At 42.4% G+C, this 16,212-nt stretch overlaps 1 protein-coding gene across 1 annotated transcript; it reads right to left on the bottom strand.

Moving 5' to 3' along the window:
* Positions 1–10,252: 10,252 nt before the first annotated feature.
* Positions 10,253–12,823, bottom strand: snai1b (snail family zinc finger 1b). The gene is made up of 3 exons (XM_003439036.5): positions 12,454–12,823; positions 11,605–12,141; positions 10,253–11,258 (listed from the first exon to the last, which is right to left on the bottom strand). The coding sequence occupies exons 1-3, from the start codon at positions 12,533–12,535 to the stop codon at positions 11,077–11,079; spliced, it is 801 nt and encodes a 266-aa protein (XP_003439084.1). The 5' UTR covers positions 12,536–12,823; the 3' UTR covers positions 10,253–11,076.
* Between the last annotated feature and the right edge of the window lie 3,389 nt (positions 12,824–16,212).

Genomic DNA, 16,212 nt, shown 5'->3' with positions numbered 1-16,212 from the left:
ATCACTGGACTTGAACACATAATTTTTGCAGTATGCATGGTTAACAAGCATTAGAAATAAAAAGTATGAAAAACTCAAATCATTTTTTTCTTTTTTGTGCTTCTAGTTTAAAGTAAAAGGCTTTTTCTCATATCTTTTGACACAAACATGTTTCAAACCAGTCATGTAGAAAGTGAAATTATTTCCTGATGAGAGCACATTTGTAAGTATGGCAGTGTTATCACACCTGCAGTGTGTGCACAGATCACTCTTTTTTCACCTGCAGATGGTCGAACCTTTTTCAGAGCCACAAAATGCACCTGTTTGGTTTTTAAGCTAAAATAAAACAAACCTGCAGTTTGCCGTTTGTCTTCTCCCTTGTTCACGTTGCCTCACCATTAGGCTGCACAACAGAATGAAGTCTGCTGTTTTGTGTACTGCCTCAACATTGGTGATTACTGACCATAATTGCTGGTCTTACTTGACTATTTTCCCATTTGTGTTTTCCTCTAACCCCTTGAAAATTGACCCCGGCATTACTTCACATTGCTGAACAGGCACTGAGACGTAAATGTGTTGTTAAGGGCGGGGCAGAGCGAGCCCCAGCCTGCAGAGGGAAGGCACGGGAGTCCAAAACAGGTGCTCGTGTTCCCTTTTTTTTTCTCTCTCCTTTCTTTTCATCGTTCGTTCTTTTTCCTTCTTTCTTCTCTCCACACCTGTTGAAGTGTGAAGAATCATGCTGTTTTATCCAAGCAGCTTCAGCCAAGCAAAGCTATGCCAAAAACAGTGGGAGTCTGTGGGTAATTACTTAACTAGTATGTTTTATCTCCTCTGCCTCCTCCCCCCCGTCCTCCTACCTAATTCCCACATTTTATATCAGGTGTTACTTCTGGGCTGATGAGTTGTCTGTCTTTTAGCAGGTCATGCCAAAAAGGGGGAGGGACGGGGCAACATGTTTGTGAGAGTGCAAATGGGAAACCCCCTATAAGTAAGAAAGGTTACATGGATGAGAACGAAACAGAACGCAACCTGTTACATTACACCTGTGCCATCTGCTCAGAGCTCAGCACTGTGTGCTCTTACTGCAGTAGAAATCAAAGTGGCAGCAGAGACCTCCAGTGATTTGATTGTAGTGTGACTGATGTCTCCAGAGGCAGTGGGGGGGGGGGGTCTCTCAGGTGGAGCACCTTATGGGGCCCACAGAAAGCCCTCTGGCTTCTGTCTGTTGTCCCACAACAGGGGTTCAAGATTTACCCAGCTGTTTAGGATCTGTGCGTATGCTTGACGAATGAAAGTCAACTCTTGGTGCAAAGCCCAACAGATGAACTACTGTCTGCTGAAAACTATATAAATGTCTTGAGATTATCGGGGGGGTTTTATCAGGAGCGTGTGTGAGGAGATCTCTTAAAGAAGAATAAGATAACGCCACATAAATAAATGATCAACAGCCCTCCCCAAACAAAGAAGGTCCAAGAAGAGTACGAGAGATGCACGATAGCTTTTTTTGTGTAACATATTTGTATGATGTACACACCTGTTCATTCGAGTGTCTGGAGATCAGCAGCTGGTGTTTGTACCTGCAAGTGTAACCCTTGGATGTGTTAGAGAAAGAGGTCAGGAAAGGTAAAGACTTTGACAAGACAAAAGATTCAGCTCAGACAACAAAATACAAGTGAACTGAGTTTTCTTCAGCCTGAACCTGAAATCAAAGCTTTGCCCTGAACCGAATGAACAACAAAAGAATAAAGAAAAAATTAAATGGGAGGAAAAAAATTTAAGATTGTTTTTGTTTTCATTTTCTATAATTATCAAGTGACGTGTGACACACTTTGGAATTAAATTGCACACCTCTGGTTCTCTGCGTAGGAAACGAGAGCATCTTTATTGTCACCCAAGACCAAGGTGAGCACATTATCTCCTCGCTGACTCTCGTGACTGTGCTATTCACATTGTTTATTTGATGACCATGGTAGTTTATTTCAGCGACCTCTTATTTGATTATAAATTAGACATTTCCTGCAAACACAGCCATTTTGCATTGTTTTGTTTTTTTCCCTTGCAGTTTCCTTGCAAATGTTCTCATTGTTTTCCTTCACGCTGGCTTGAACAGACCAGTGAAATCAGGTGGAAGCTGACATTGTTGCTGCAAAGTAAGTAAAAAGCACATTTAAATTAGAAGTTAGAAGAATTAGTGCGACAATATCATTCACTTTTAATGTCTCTATATTAATATGGGCCACTCTTCAGGAAATGATTGTGACAGAAAAAGAAGGTACGTATTTATACTTGATGACCAATCGTGAATGCATGAAGTAAAATATTGACAGTGCTATCAAGTCTGTATCAGTTTTATACTTTTTATTTTAAGAATGATTTGCATAAGGATGCTTCGGCAGTGCTAATCTTTAAAACCACTGAGTTCTGCAGCCTGAAGACTGCAACCATGTGGGAGCTAAATATTGTAGTATCAGGATGTGTTTATTGTGCTGCATGGACTCACAGCAGAGAAAATTACATATTGTACACTGAAATAAAGCTTTAGAAATAAAATGAAATTATCAAACCACAAATCACCCAAAGTCAAGTCATTATGGTTAAAATTATGAGCTTTAAATCATTAAATGAAACACGAACTCGCACTACTGAGGGCTAAATACAACAACTTTTTGCATATAATGAAAAGTTTCAGTTTCTATAATAATACCTGAATGTAACTGCACATTCAACTATAAGTTATAAGTTAATTTTTACAATATGGCGATTCAGATGAGATAATGTGTAATTTAAGTTTGTAGAAACAGTTTGAAATAAATATGTTTACTGTAACTCCACAACCAGACTGACACTTATGCTTTCTGCACTGATTTTCTTCTACAGGCGAGAAAAATAACTGCACCTAGTATTTGTTTTGTATTGTAAATAACTGTGTTAAATCTAACGGTGGATGTTAAAGAGGCGTCATTGCAGTGAAAACCGACTTGGTCACATCTGGAAAGGCTTTGTGTGGAGCCTCTAGTTTCAAATGCTGCATTTTGTGTGTGTTTGGGTGGCACTGGGAGGCTGTCATGTGTGAATCCTTTCAGCATTCTCCACAGGGGTGTTGTTTTCTTTGGGTTTCAAAAAAACAAGCTCTCGGGTAATGATTTCAGCGTGGGTTTTTTTCTTTGTGCTACCAAAAGTTCTGCCTCATTCAGTGTAACGTATCAGGTGCAAATCTTCCATTAAAGTGCTGCGGCATCCAGCAGTGTGGTGTGTTCAATCGATAAACCGACGGTGCGTGTCAGATGACGCGCTGTATGTGTGTGTTCGGGCACATGTGCGTGCATGCATGCCACCCTGTGCTCCTGTCATCTGTTTGGCCCCTCTAGCTGGTAATCTGAGCATAGAGATTAGAAAGAAAAACAGCACCGAAGAATGTCTTTGGTTGAGCCAACGAGGAATTTACAATGGCCTTCAGGCTGCTTTGACCTGTCCCTGCCTTTCTCTTGCTGACTCTTTCTCTCACACACACACAAACACACATAAAAATAACAGAAGAAAATATCATATTTTTATAACCTGGACCCTTTTTTCAGTTTATCAATTATTAAAACATTTATTTCACCAACTTCAAATTAGGCCAAACGACACATTAGTTCAAAAAATAACAAATATTGGACACATTTTCTCATTTATCTGGCAGCAAACCAAATGTTAGCTCTCAGGGTAAACTCTAATTATCCTTTAAAAATATAATAATATGCACTAGTATTGAAGCTGTAACATCAATTAACAGTCTGGATAATCATTTCATTGAATTGCCTGTCTTTTCTCTTTTGATGCTCACGATTATTTACAATTTATATGAACTTAACATTGGTATCATTCCTTTTCCCTTCTCTATTGTTCACAGGGGCTGAAGCAGCTTAAGGAACAGGTTGCAGTAATGTCACCATGTGGGTAAACATGATAACATGTTGTAGGGCAGAAAGGGAGCTTGAGCTCGATGCATCGATGGAGTTCTAGTTTCAGTGGGACAGCTGCTTCAGTGCCCAGGTCAAACTGGACACCAGCCCGTCTGATCTGATTCCCCTCACTCCGTCACAGCCCAGCAACCTGCCTTCCTCATAGACAAGCCACAGCCGGTGTGTGTGTGTGTGTGTAACACAGGCAAAAAGGAGGTCTTTGCCCCGATGAAGGGGACAGGTGTTAGGGACAGGAGGTGCCGTGTGGCCCGGGGGTGTGGTCAGGTGGTGACACACCTGTCCCCCCTTGCACAGGCGGGTCTAGTTACACACAAACACACACTGACTCGCATGCAGACGACTCACATCAGCCAGACCATGTGTTCTGACATGCACCATTAGACCATCTACCCCCCGATGCCATCTGGGATTGATGACAAACCTGGTGCGCCATAGAAAGCAGTAGATATGTAACACAAAGCTTTGTGTGGATATTTGGTTACCATGAAAAATGTGCATGACAAAGAGAGAGAGGCAGCTTATAGAAAGTTTGTCTGGATGTGATAGATCATTATTTCAAATATATGGTGGCTCAGAAAATCAGTGTTGACTCTGCTGATGAACTTAAGAGGATGGCTAATGAAATGAGGAGTTTAACTCCCTACATCCAAAATGTTTAAAGGCTAGTACTTGACTAACTGAGAATATCATCACAGCAGAGCCTGATTTATTCTCCTCTGAGTTCGTCTGAGAGCTAATGTAGCCTCAAGCCCTCATGATTTTTTTTTCTTTTTCAGACTTGTCGTCTTAAGCTGAAACGTACGCTGACTCAAGTTACAAAGTTGAAGCAATTTATTGGATTTCACTCAGCTTCCCCTGGAGCCATTAAATGTGTTATACAGCTTCTTTTTACATACGCTATTGTCATCCTTAAAAGCTGTAAACAGACTTTAATTCCAGATTTTGGATCCTTGAGGTGCACCGTTGCTACATGTCCCTCTGTGCTTTCCATTTGAAAGAGTGTAAGTGGACACCGGTGTGTGTGGCACATGCGGTGTTTCTGTAAAACCTTGGAGATGGGGAGATAGGCGTCTGGCCCTGGGGTGTGGATTTCAGGCAGGTGCATGTGCCTGCCCTGCGGCTCCTCAAGGGACAGGACAGGACGGGACAAAACGAGGAGGAGGAGGAGGAGGAGGAGGAGAAGAAGAGGGGAGGCAATCTGCAGTAACGCACACAAACCCCAGATCCTCACTCAAAGGTTGTTCCCCACCCGTCTTGTCCTCCCTGCCCAGAGCCCCTCCTTCCTTCGCTCCCCACCATATCCTTCATTGACTGGAATGTGCTTGGACAATAGAACTGTCCCGGTCCTTCGGCTGGTGCCCACCCACTCCACGCCGGGCCCACACAGGCCCTGACAAGAGGACAAAAGTGCACCTTGCACTTCTCAGCACTACCAGCAGCACCCTGGGGGCGAATACCTGAATACCTGAGGTAAAGAAAATGAGACAGGCGGGCAAGAAAGAAAGAAACAACACGAGGAGAGAGAGGGGAGAAGGATGAATTTAAAAAAAACAAAACAAAATAATACTCAGCGCAAGATAATTTTCCCTCTCAGCTGCCAAATGAAACACAGACTCCTGAAGAGATCCAAGCAAAACACAAGAGAGGTATTGCAGTTTTAATATCCTCCCCCTCATTAGTCACTATGTTTCTCATGCTTATATAGTATATCCATTTTGATACCTGCTTTCTTGGCAATATCTCAGCCAGAAAGTGCTTTTTGATCCTGCTCTTCCTCCAGTACTCCTTTAGTCCCTCATGTCACGACTTGCTGGCCCCTGCCTAGCTTGCCCTGCATGTGGTTTGCGCACAATCAGCCCTGACACTCCTTTTCTTGCATCACAGTTAGTCCTAGCTGGCTCACAGCTGAAATACACACCAATGCCACTGGCAGAGCAGCAGATTGGTGATTTAACTGTTGAGCTTCGAGCCACTTTTCTCACCAAATTGAAGCTTCGCAGGGTCTCCTTTCATTCCCCCCTCCTGTCTCTGGGCGAAGGCGTGCTAATCAGTGAAGTGAAGTGTGCTAAGCCTCAGTCACATTACCACTGTGACATTACCGCATTACTGCAATCACTTTTCCCCTGCACTGCAAATGTATGTGAGGTCAAGATACTGAAAAATTAAAGCAACTTTTAATAGAACACACAGTCGCTTCACCTCTGGCAATACTTCATCAGTGCTTCAGCTCTTTGCCCAAGTAAGAACTTCATGGAGCATACTGTATGCAAAACCTCTCCTCCACCATCTCCTAAACCATGCTGCCTCCCTTTGCACATGCATTACAATACCTACAGGTAGTGTGCAGTTGCAACAGGTTAACAGATAAAATAACGTCAAATAAAGTTGCACATAAAACACGTAAAACAACTTCACAATGAATATCTGTATGCAGACACTGAGCATGTGCAGCCAAAACCACTCTGATCCACTGGGGCATGGACACAGGATCTCACGGGGCTTCCTGTGATTGCACTGGGATGTTGGCAGCAAGCTCTTTGGGACAGAGCATCCGTGGATCGGGAATATTCCACCACCTTGAGGGATTGTTGATCACATTGTGATGTGGGGACTCTGGGCTCTTTTTTTCCCCTTCCAGCCGTTCTTGAGCACTCTTTATGTGTGGCAGGGAGTCTTGTCCTGCTGTTGACTTCAGGGTTTTGCATGCCGGTCTTTAACAGTGTTAATGTGGGTGGTACATGTCACGTACACATAAATTCTGAAGATGAGATGAAGAATGTCTCTCATTTCACCTGCCATGTTGTGACTCATTGAACGGACCTGTTTGAATCTAAATCAAACTTGAATCTAAATTGAATCTAAAGGAATTTTGTCCTAACATATTGGTATGTTTTTAACAATTACATAATCATCTATATATTATTGTTTATTCTGACGAGAGATATTTGCATCCATACTACCCCTGTATTCTCTTGCCCCATATTCCCATGTAAATAACTAAAGATTAGTAGTTCTTTAACTGTTTGTGAGCAGTAGAATTCATGTAGAGAGCTCTGCATGATACAAAGTTGGAAACTTCTGTTAGGCACAAAGTATCTCATTTGTTTACGCTCCTGTTTCTTTATGGCTCATCCTCTACCCTCTGACCCTGTGGGACAGAGTGTCTGTGTTTAGGAGGAAAGCACGGGCCACATAACACTGATACACTCACACACTCACACTCACACACACCACTGAAAGGGGACAGCAGGAGTGCGGAGGTGGGCAGGAAACGGCGTGTACCCCCTCCTGCAGGCCATATCCTGTCCTTGGGTAAAACTGGTTTATTTGTGCAGATATCTGAGCTCTGCATGCGCGTCTCACATAGTTGCATGAATGAGGATGTCTTCGGAGAGGTAATGAAAAACAAGAATTTAAAACAAACAGAGTTGGAACAAGAAATAATTTCTTTGGACTCGGCACAGGAATAAAAAATAAATTAAAAAAGATCTGCACGTGTTTTGCACATTGATTGTGTGTTTGTGTGAAACTCTCACTTGAAAACCTTCCATAGTCAGCATATCTCACACAGCATGTCATTGATCAAGTCTGCATTGCAACATGTAGCATTCCTCTGTAAATTCTACTCCCTAGTGATTTGATTAATGGCCGACAAACAGAAACAGTCATTCTTCTCCAGACACCCACCCAGCCACCCCACCCCCATGCTCCTCCAGTGTCCAGTCTCCTCTCCCTCGTTCTGTTCCTCCTCCCGTTATTATCTTCTTATCCTTACTTCACCCTCCCATGCAAACCTCAAGCCGTTACTTTCCCCATCCTGCATTATTTTCTGGAGGAGAGAAGTGAAGATTTGTCAGCCCTCTGAAAAAAATGGAGCTTTTTTAATGGCTTTTTAAGGACAAAGGTAGACAAGAGTCCATTGGGACAGCTCCAGGAGAGGAGCGGTGGCATTGTGTAAGAGCTCTGCCACTTGCAAAAAAAAGTTTGAAACTTTAACCCAGTGACTTAACCCTCCTGGCTTGAATCTGATCCTCTAGTGAATTGGTTTTGCAACCCCTGCCAGTTCTGATTTCAGCAACATACCTTCTTCAATATGGACCACTGTAAAATCCCAGCAGAGACACATCAGCCCCTCACAGAGACTCACAAATGCTCTCATGCAGTCATGTGCACACAAACAGCCGTAGCCGCACCCAGATGCTTTATATCAGCACTTTTTGGGACAGGCTGTGTTTGTACAAGACCGACAGGCCACTTCCCGTGTCCTAAACATTACCCAAAACCTTTCAACATATCGGGTTCCAAAAATGTTCATGCTACACGTGTGAAAAAAGTTTATTTCATTGTTGATATCCTCTGCTGCTTACCATTGCTCAAATCCAGAGACCGGACTTAACCCAGCCTTGTGATCTGTTCTTTTACACTCATGCAAAGCCCCACTTATGAGTCAGGGTGATTGTTTAGAGAAAGCCATATATTTTGTGTTTCCAGGATGACGCCATCCTAACAAAATAAAACTCATCCCGCTGCGTATTGTCAAACATCAGCTTTTGCATACACAAAACCAAAAGCAGGGTTCGCTCTTCACTGGACACTGTCCAGCTTTTAAAATCACAGAGTTATCGGCAAATACATTTTCACTGTTTTCATTTGTTAGAGCAAACTAATAACACTTCAGGCATTCTTTCCATGAGAGTAACACATGTGGTATATTTAAATGATCGGCAATCCCCTTTTCGTCGTAATCATGTCAGCATTACATTATTTCCTGTTACAGGAAAATCTAATTATTACTTTAATTCAGGAGCAAACTGCAATGACAGTAGACAGAGCAGCCCTCTCTGTGTTAGGCTGTGGTATTGTATGTCTGTCACTAATGGCTCAGGAATGTTAAATTAGTCAGGGGCTGCATGCGTGACGATGTGAACATTAAAGCACTTTGAGGAGACCAATATGATATTACACACACACACACCGAAAAAGAAAGGTGACAGGTCCAGTGATCTCATTGCCTCAAAGCTACAGAGTGATAGACTGCCTCCCACACACTGCAAACCAGGAAAAATGCCCCCCGAGCAAGATGTCAGAGTTAAATTTCAAAACGGCCGAAACACATAAGAAATGACAGTCTGTTTGGTGGCATTGTTTTGGATAAATTTGGTTTGGCCGAGCTTCAATGTCCCAAGGAGAAAATGCAATATCTGTCTTTTCTATCTTTCTTTTTTCTTTTTGCATTATTTGACATGTTTTGCATCTTTCTAACACATAAAAGTGACAAGTTCAAGCTCAGTTCAGTCCCTTGTGGCGTGCTTCTCTGCTTTTCTGACTCACTGCCTGCGTAGGTGTGCAATGACTAAATGACTCTCACCTCACAATTAACAGGAGCCCAGGACAGAGAAAAACAGACAAATGTTTAAAAAAAAAAATCCCCCTTGATCACCTCTTTATTCAGCCGGTGTGTGTTTGAATGTGTGCACACACGTGTGTAGTCTTTCGGGTGCTGTTTACATTGGACAAGCTAAGTCATGCAATCTGATCTCAAGCTTTTTGAGTGCCCCCGCAAACCCCTGTCACATAGGCACACACACACACACACATGCATCCACCTCTCAACACCGTGAGCTATTGGAGGAAACACTTTGTTACCTCACTAAGACATGCTGGCGTCAGTGTGTGTGGGTCAGGAGGGCAGTAGGGATTGGAGACACATTGCTGCCATGTGTTCACCCTGAATGTTCACATTCAGCTGGTTGTGGAAGACTGCACTTTCACCAGAACTTCCTACCAGGTAACCCAGAGGTTAACCATTCCTGCACAATCTGCAAGTTTTTTCTGCATTTGGTCATCTTGACCCCAGAGCGCTGCTTCCTCTCCTAAAGCTGGACATTGGTCAGTGGGACTCTTCTCAGCTGATTTCGCACAAATTTCCTTCTGAAAAATAAAATCACATCTTTTTTCTAGCTTACCATCTTCTTTGACGCCAGTTTATTTGCCTGCCCGTTTCCCCCGCACCTGCAACCACAGTGTTCCCCGCCTCTTGGGCATGTGTCCTCCATCTGTGCATGCTGACAGCCTGGCAGGTGTGCGCAGGTGTTCCCCTCATCACTCAGCATCACACAAACCCATCACCGCTCCCCTTTAACACACATGAACCCATATACAACAACGCACAGCTCTATCTTCCCATTCAGAAACTGTCATGTCTGTCCTGATGAACTCATTTGTATTTAAATAAGAAGCCTGCTGACACACTTCTTTAAAGAACAAGAAGCAGACGGGAACGAGCTGTTATTTTAAAACAATGCTTTTATTTACAAATGACAGAAAAATTCACAACCTTAAAAAAAGGCACATTCAGTTTCATAAAAACTGTATGTCAACACTTATCCAAAATACAAATGTCATTTAGATTGTAAAATAACCCTGAGCAGTTAGTCCCTGGTTCAACTCCTTGCTGACTGAACCATTTGTTGCACGTTATGAGTGTTGTATCTTTCCACTATTTCCTGTGACTCTCCACTTAAAAATTACAACTTTTTTTCTTTTCAAATGAGACATTTGTAAAAAGGCAAGGTGTATTTTTGGTCCTGTAACATACACATATTGTCTATTGAAAGTGTTTCTGGCTTGCGGAGGGGCACACCAGGCAGGGGGTGTCACCTGTTGTCGAGGTCACAGCTAACACGTCCCTCAGCGCCCTGCCTCCACAGTGCACCATGCAGACAGCTGTCTCAACACTCACATTTGCTCAGATACACACATGTCATGTATGCATAGTATAGTGAGGAAGGACATCCCCACACACACACACACACACACACACACACACACACACACACACACACACACACACACACACACACAAGCAGCTGCAACATTGCCAAAGTCCCGGACTGGCGGGCACCAACGGGGTCCCCTGGGAATTAATTGAATGTCCACCTGCTCTCAAATCACAATGGATGAGACAAAAATGTGCCACAGATAGGACCTCAATCTGATCCTGTAATTAATTAAGGCACTTTGCATAAAAGTATAACTGCATTTTTTTCACGTGTGTGTGTGCAACTAATAGCATTGGCTCCCATCACAACAGGTAGCTTCAACTGAAAGGACAATGGGAGGAATGTGACTTTTACGAGGAAGCACAGCATCCAGAGGCGCTGTGTTTGTTCAGAAGAGACATGCGACTGAAGGTCCTGGAGCAGGAGCCACACTGGTACTTCTTCACCTCAGAGTGGGTCTGCATGTGGGCGCGCAGGTTGGAGCGATCAGCGAAGGCCCGGCTACAGTGCTGACAAGCAAAGGGGCGCTCACCTGGTTAAAAAAAAAAAAAAAAAAAAAAGAGAGAGAGACAATCAGTGCCAGCCCAACATTCCCAATACATTAACAAAAAAAGTTTACCCCTGAGTCATTGTTTTTCAGATACTCTAGAGATAACAGAAAACAGTGGTAGGACACACTAATTTCATTAATGCAGAGTGCCTTTTAACATGCAAAGCACCTGTGAGTAAGATTAGATTATGTCCCCCCCAACTCCAAGCCCCCCCTAGCATTTGCTCACACATCAGGAGACATCAATGAATATCAATGAGAACAAGGTGCAACCAGCTGTTAGGTCAACAAGCCTACAGATCTTGGAAAAATCAATTGTCTAACATACCGGTGTGTGTGCGAATGTGTCCCCTGAGGAGCCACGGTCTGGAGAAAGCCTTGCCACATGTGGTGCACACGCAGGGCAACGTGTGTGATCGAATGTGCATTTTCAGGGCACCCAGGCTGTTGTACTCCTTGGGGCAGTGTTTGCAGTGGAAGACCGGGCGTGCTGAAGCCTCTGTGGTCATGGGAGTCTCGGGAGCACAGGGGGGGAGCTGGTGGGACATCTGATGCTGGGAAAATGCGGAGAGGCTGGTGTAGCTCTTGGTGCAGTGCAAACAGTGATAGATTGGCTGAATTGTGTCTGGGCTTGGTGGATCCGAAGTACGTCCGCCCTCCTCCTCTTCCTCGCCGCTGCTGCAGGAGGGAGAGCTGCTGAGGTCCAAAGGGCCCATGGGTGAAGGGGGGAGAGATTCTGGGGAAATTAGGGGGTGAGGTCGAGGCAGGATGTCCACGCTGAATATTAGCGTGGCAGGTTGGCAGGTCAGTGCAGAGCTGTTCTCTGATGGAAGTTCAGCCAGTGGAAAGTTTTCTGGCACAAAAGCTGGAGATGCAAAGGAAATGAAGTCAGGTTAGTTAAATGGAACAGACAATCTAATAAACCACTAAACCTATTTTCATTCTTGGGGTTCATGTTACAGCCTATTTTCATCCCAAGCTTTCTCATCATGAGTTTTTCCAGGTGACAGAGACAAGAATTAGGAATGCCCAAGCTGCTACATCACCTTATCACGTCTGCCACATGACTGTTATGTGTCTGCAGGTAACTTGATGAGGAGCTCATGACTGTGATTCCCTATGTGTCTAATGCACTCGCAAATATCTTGCATACAATTCCGGACAATAGCAAACTTACCTGTGTGGCTCTCCGGGTAGCTTTCCCTATTATGCTGCTTCTTGTAGGGAAAATACTTCTTGACAAGGAACGACCGAGGCATCTTGAGCTCTAGCTTCACCGATGGAATAACAATGCAAAATTTAAAAAAAAACAAAAAACGGAAAAATAAAGTCCAAGGCGTTGTGCGCTCTAATCACAGCGTCCTTCTGCAAACAGCGGATTCCTGTCGGGGTGGAGAGAAAACTCTTGGAAGATTGACAAGACGACTACCAAAGTTGAATCTGTCTGGGGGATCCCAAACTTGCCTCCTCATATAGTAAGCAGAGGAGAGAAGCAGCGGAGTGGGTGGGCACGTCTCCGCCCACATACACACCCCCGTGTGTCCGGGCTGGGCGCCACCGGCTCCATTCATCACAGGTGCCCAATGTGCCAAAAGCTGTTGCAGCGCCCTGATCTAATTATGCATTTCACGCCTCTAATGGATGGCTTTCAAACATCGGGCATACGCGTATTGTCATGAAATGTGAACGGCCGAGTGTTCAATTCAATGTGAAACACGGCCGAACTGTTTTCATAGCTTACCTGAACTGAAATGTGCATATCAATGCTTTTTATTGTGAGGAAGACCCGGAGGGAGAAGTGAATATGTAAAACAGACGGAGGGGGGAGAAGTTTGCCTTCAGGGCCAAACATTTCTTTTATATTGTGTTCATTCGAAGATCCTGATATGAGTTCAAATAGGTCCAGGTTTAAACACGGTAATCCTAACGGGACTTCCTGCAGGAAAAGCACCAAAACCAAAGCATTTCGCCATTTTTGCAATAATTTTGCAAAGAAATAAATCATACACCTTAACACAAAGTCACAACCCTTTTTTAAAAAAAATATGGGCCTGCAATAACTTGAGCGTCCTCTGTTGGTCCATACTGGAATGCAGTGAGTGGTTTGTGGTGGAAGAATATGCTTTGTACAATATATATTCACAAATACCCGAAAAGCAGTGTTAAAAAATAAGATCTGTGGCACCGATTTGCACAAAATATTGTTATTTCTTCTTACAACCCGCACAATAATGTGCAAAAATGTCACAAGTAATCCTATAAGTAGTTTGAGAATTTCACCATTATCATTTCATTGCAAAACAAGTGACACTACATGACTTTTACAAGCAAATGAGAATAAGCTGGGGTTTTGTCCTCACTGACTACCCCTCTCATTCTCTCTCTGCGGGGGACACGTCCATTTGAATAAAGCAGTCGCTGTTCTCCAGATTGCTCACAGCGTGAGCAATCAGGTAAAAAATTAACAGAGCCGACAGGAGCACATGATGATGTAAACTGAGACCTATTAAATCCACTTTAGGTGCTTCTCTCAAATGACCATCACATGATGTTTTAGACTTCCTCCCGAGGTTTCCCGATCAAAAGTCATGTCTTTGTCTCTGTTGTGTTTGTGATTAAAGTGAGCATGGGTTACAGGGACCGTTGGAAAGATCAGCAGGCAAAGATTTATTATTATTATTATTATTATTATTATTATTATTATTATTATTATTATTATTATTATTATTATCACATGACAGAAAATTATTTTACAGTTATGATCACTTTAGAAAGCTGTGTTTTTCTCTAATATCCTTGCTTATAGTGGTTATACTGGTAAATATAGTCTAGTCAACAAGGTTTAAGAAAGACTTATGTATATATATAAAAAAGAAATTACCTCTTTTTGTAAATATCCTCATTACTAGTACCCATTCTGTGTTTTACGTAATAATCAATCCAAAAGAAGTGTAATTTATGGACAGATACAATATTTTTAGGGGACTGTTGTGTTCTATTTGTTGCTGTTTCTGCTGCTCTCTTGGCCAGATATCGCAGTGACACTTTTTACCTGGATAAATAAAGGATACATAAATAGGGGGTCATATGATATGATTGTTGGGGTTTTCTCTGTATTTATTATTGTGCGATCTATTGTACAATATAAAGCGCCTTGAGGCGACTTTTGTTGTGATTTGGCGCTATATAAAATTGAATTGAAATTGAAATTGAATAAAAGTCACCTTGCCAAAAACTGTTTGAAGCCTCCACCTGAAATGACAGATGTTTAAAAGACTGTTTGTCAACGGGTTATCTGCAAAATGTTAAAAACCCACAATCTTTTCCTTTTTTTTTTTTCTTTTGCAAATGCCACTAGTCACTGTGCAACCTCTAAGTGTGAAAATCACGTGAATGCCATTCACTAGACAAGACCATTACAGTCTTCACTGGTCCTATTTAGCACTGCAAAAGAGAGCGGTTGTGTGTGAAGGGTGTATATACACCTGTCTAAAGGCGCCATTGTCATGGCAGGCCCGATAGTTCACACGTCGTTAGAGCGCTCCTTGACTCCGACGCCACGTAGGCTGGAGGGTCATGAGGGCAGGTCGGCAGTAAAAACAAAAGCAAATAGCAAAGACACACGTGAAAGTGATCTGAGCGGTGCTTCTGTGCATACGAGGGTTTAACCTGACTCTTAAAAGCAGTCGAATGAAATAATTGACATTAAAGGTATGCGCAGTGATATGATTACGTGTGTGTGTAACCCTGACACACTTTCATGAGATTTTCTCTCTTTATCGAAGAAGTCGTAAGAGTGAAAACAGCTGATTACACACTGCTGAATCTGCCCCTCCGTGCAGAGCAGTGTGTCAATTTGTGACACAACAGGGTTGGAGTGACCTCATGACACAGTGGGGACATGAAGACATGAAAAGTTTTCTGCTTGGAACAGATGCTCTTCTGGCCTCCGGAATAAAGCAGCCAGTGTTCTCAAAGCCTCCTCAAACGGAAACTGTTGTGGAGGACAAGTCTTAATTCAGACTCATCTTAGGAGGGCTTTACTGGTGGAGAACCACAAAACTCAAATGAGACGCTGTCTGTCTAACTGGGTTCTTTAGAAAACTGAATAAAGATGTGGATGAAACCAAAGGGTAAAAGATAAACTGTAGTACAGAGCAGGTTACAAAAACTAAACTCTGGGCGTTTATCTTTAAGAAAATCAATAAACTCAGAGTATAAAGTTTAATTCTGAACTTCTTGCCTTTAGATTTAGACGAACACAGTAGCAATTATTTATCAGAAATTAAGAAAAACTTAAACTGTTTTTTCTATGACATTATAAAGCATCATAAATTGTATTCTGTATGGGGAAAGACAGGAATAGGTCAATTCATTGAATTGTACATTGCTAAACTAGTAATTATTTTTTCACCAGTGTAGCCTACTGTAAATAAAAGGTGTTTCTTGTGTATGTATGCATTCATTCATTTATAAATTACAACTTTTTTCATGCATTGAATGGAACATTTCAAAGCAAGCCTTACCTGTGCAGCTGCATATGTAAACAAAGTATATATCAAGTTTTATAAATGTGAGTTGTGAAAGTGATACAATATAAAATTAGTGGGAGTCAAATATTATGGCATTTTAAACCTCTGTAGCTGCTGACCACTGCTGACCAGCCCCATTTCCTTAGATTCTGTGTCCTTGTTTGGGGACATCACATTGTGTCTTTTCTGCACCTTTATCCCCTGTTCTTCTCAAGAAATTATTATATATTATTATACTGTTTGTTTGTTTGTTTCTTAAACAATTAAAATTTTGTGTTATGCTTATTAGGCCACATTTTAAGCTCTGATCTCATGAGGTTAAACGTGACACGACTTTTTAAAAATACATTTTGGGTGGAACTACAAATAATGAAACATTAAAAGAAAATACAGTTTAAAAGTTT

This window comes from Oreochromis niloticus, linkage group LG20 (genome assembly GCF_001858045.2).
Source record: "Oreochromis niloticus isolate F11D_XX linkage group LG20, O_niloticus_UMD_NMBU, whole genome shotgun sequence".
Taxonomy (NCBI): Eukaryota; Metazoa; Chordata; class Actinopteri; order Cichliformes; family Cichlidae; genus Oreochromis; species Oreochromis niloticus.
Note: the sequence above shows the minus strand (reverse complement) of the source record. Positions and strands in the feature narration are given on the sequence as shown.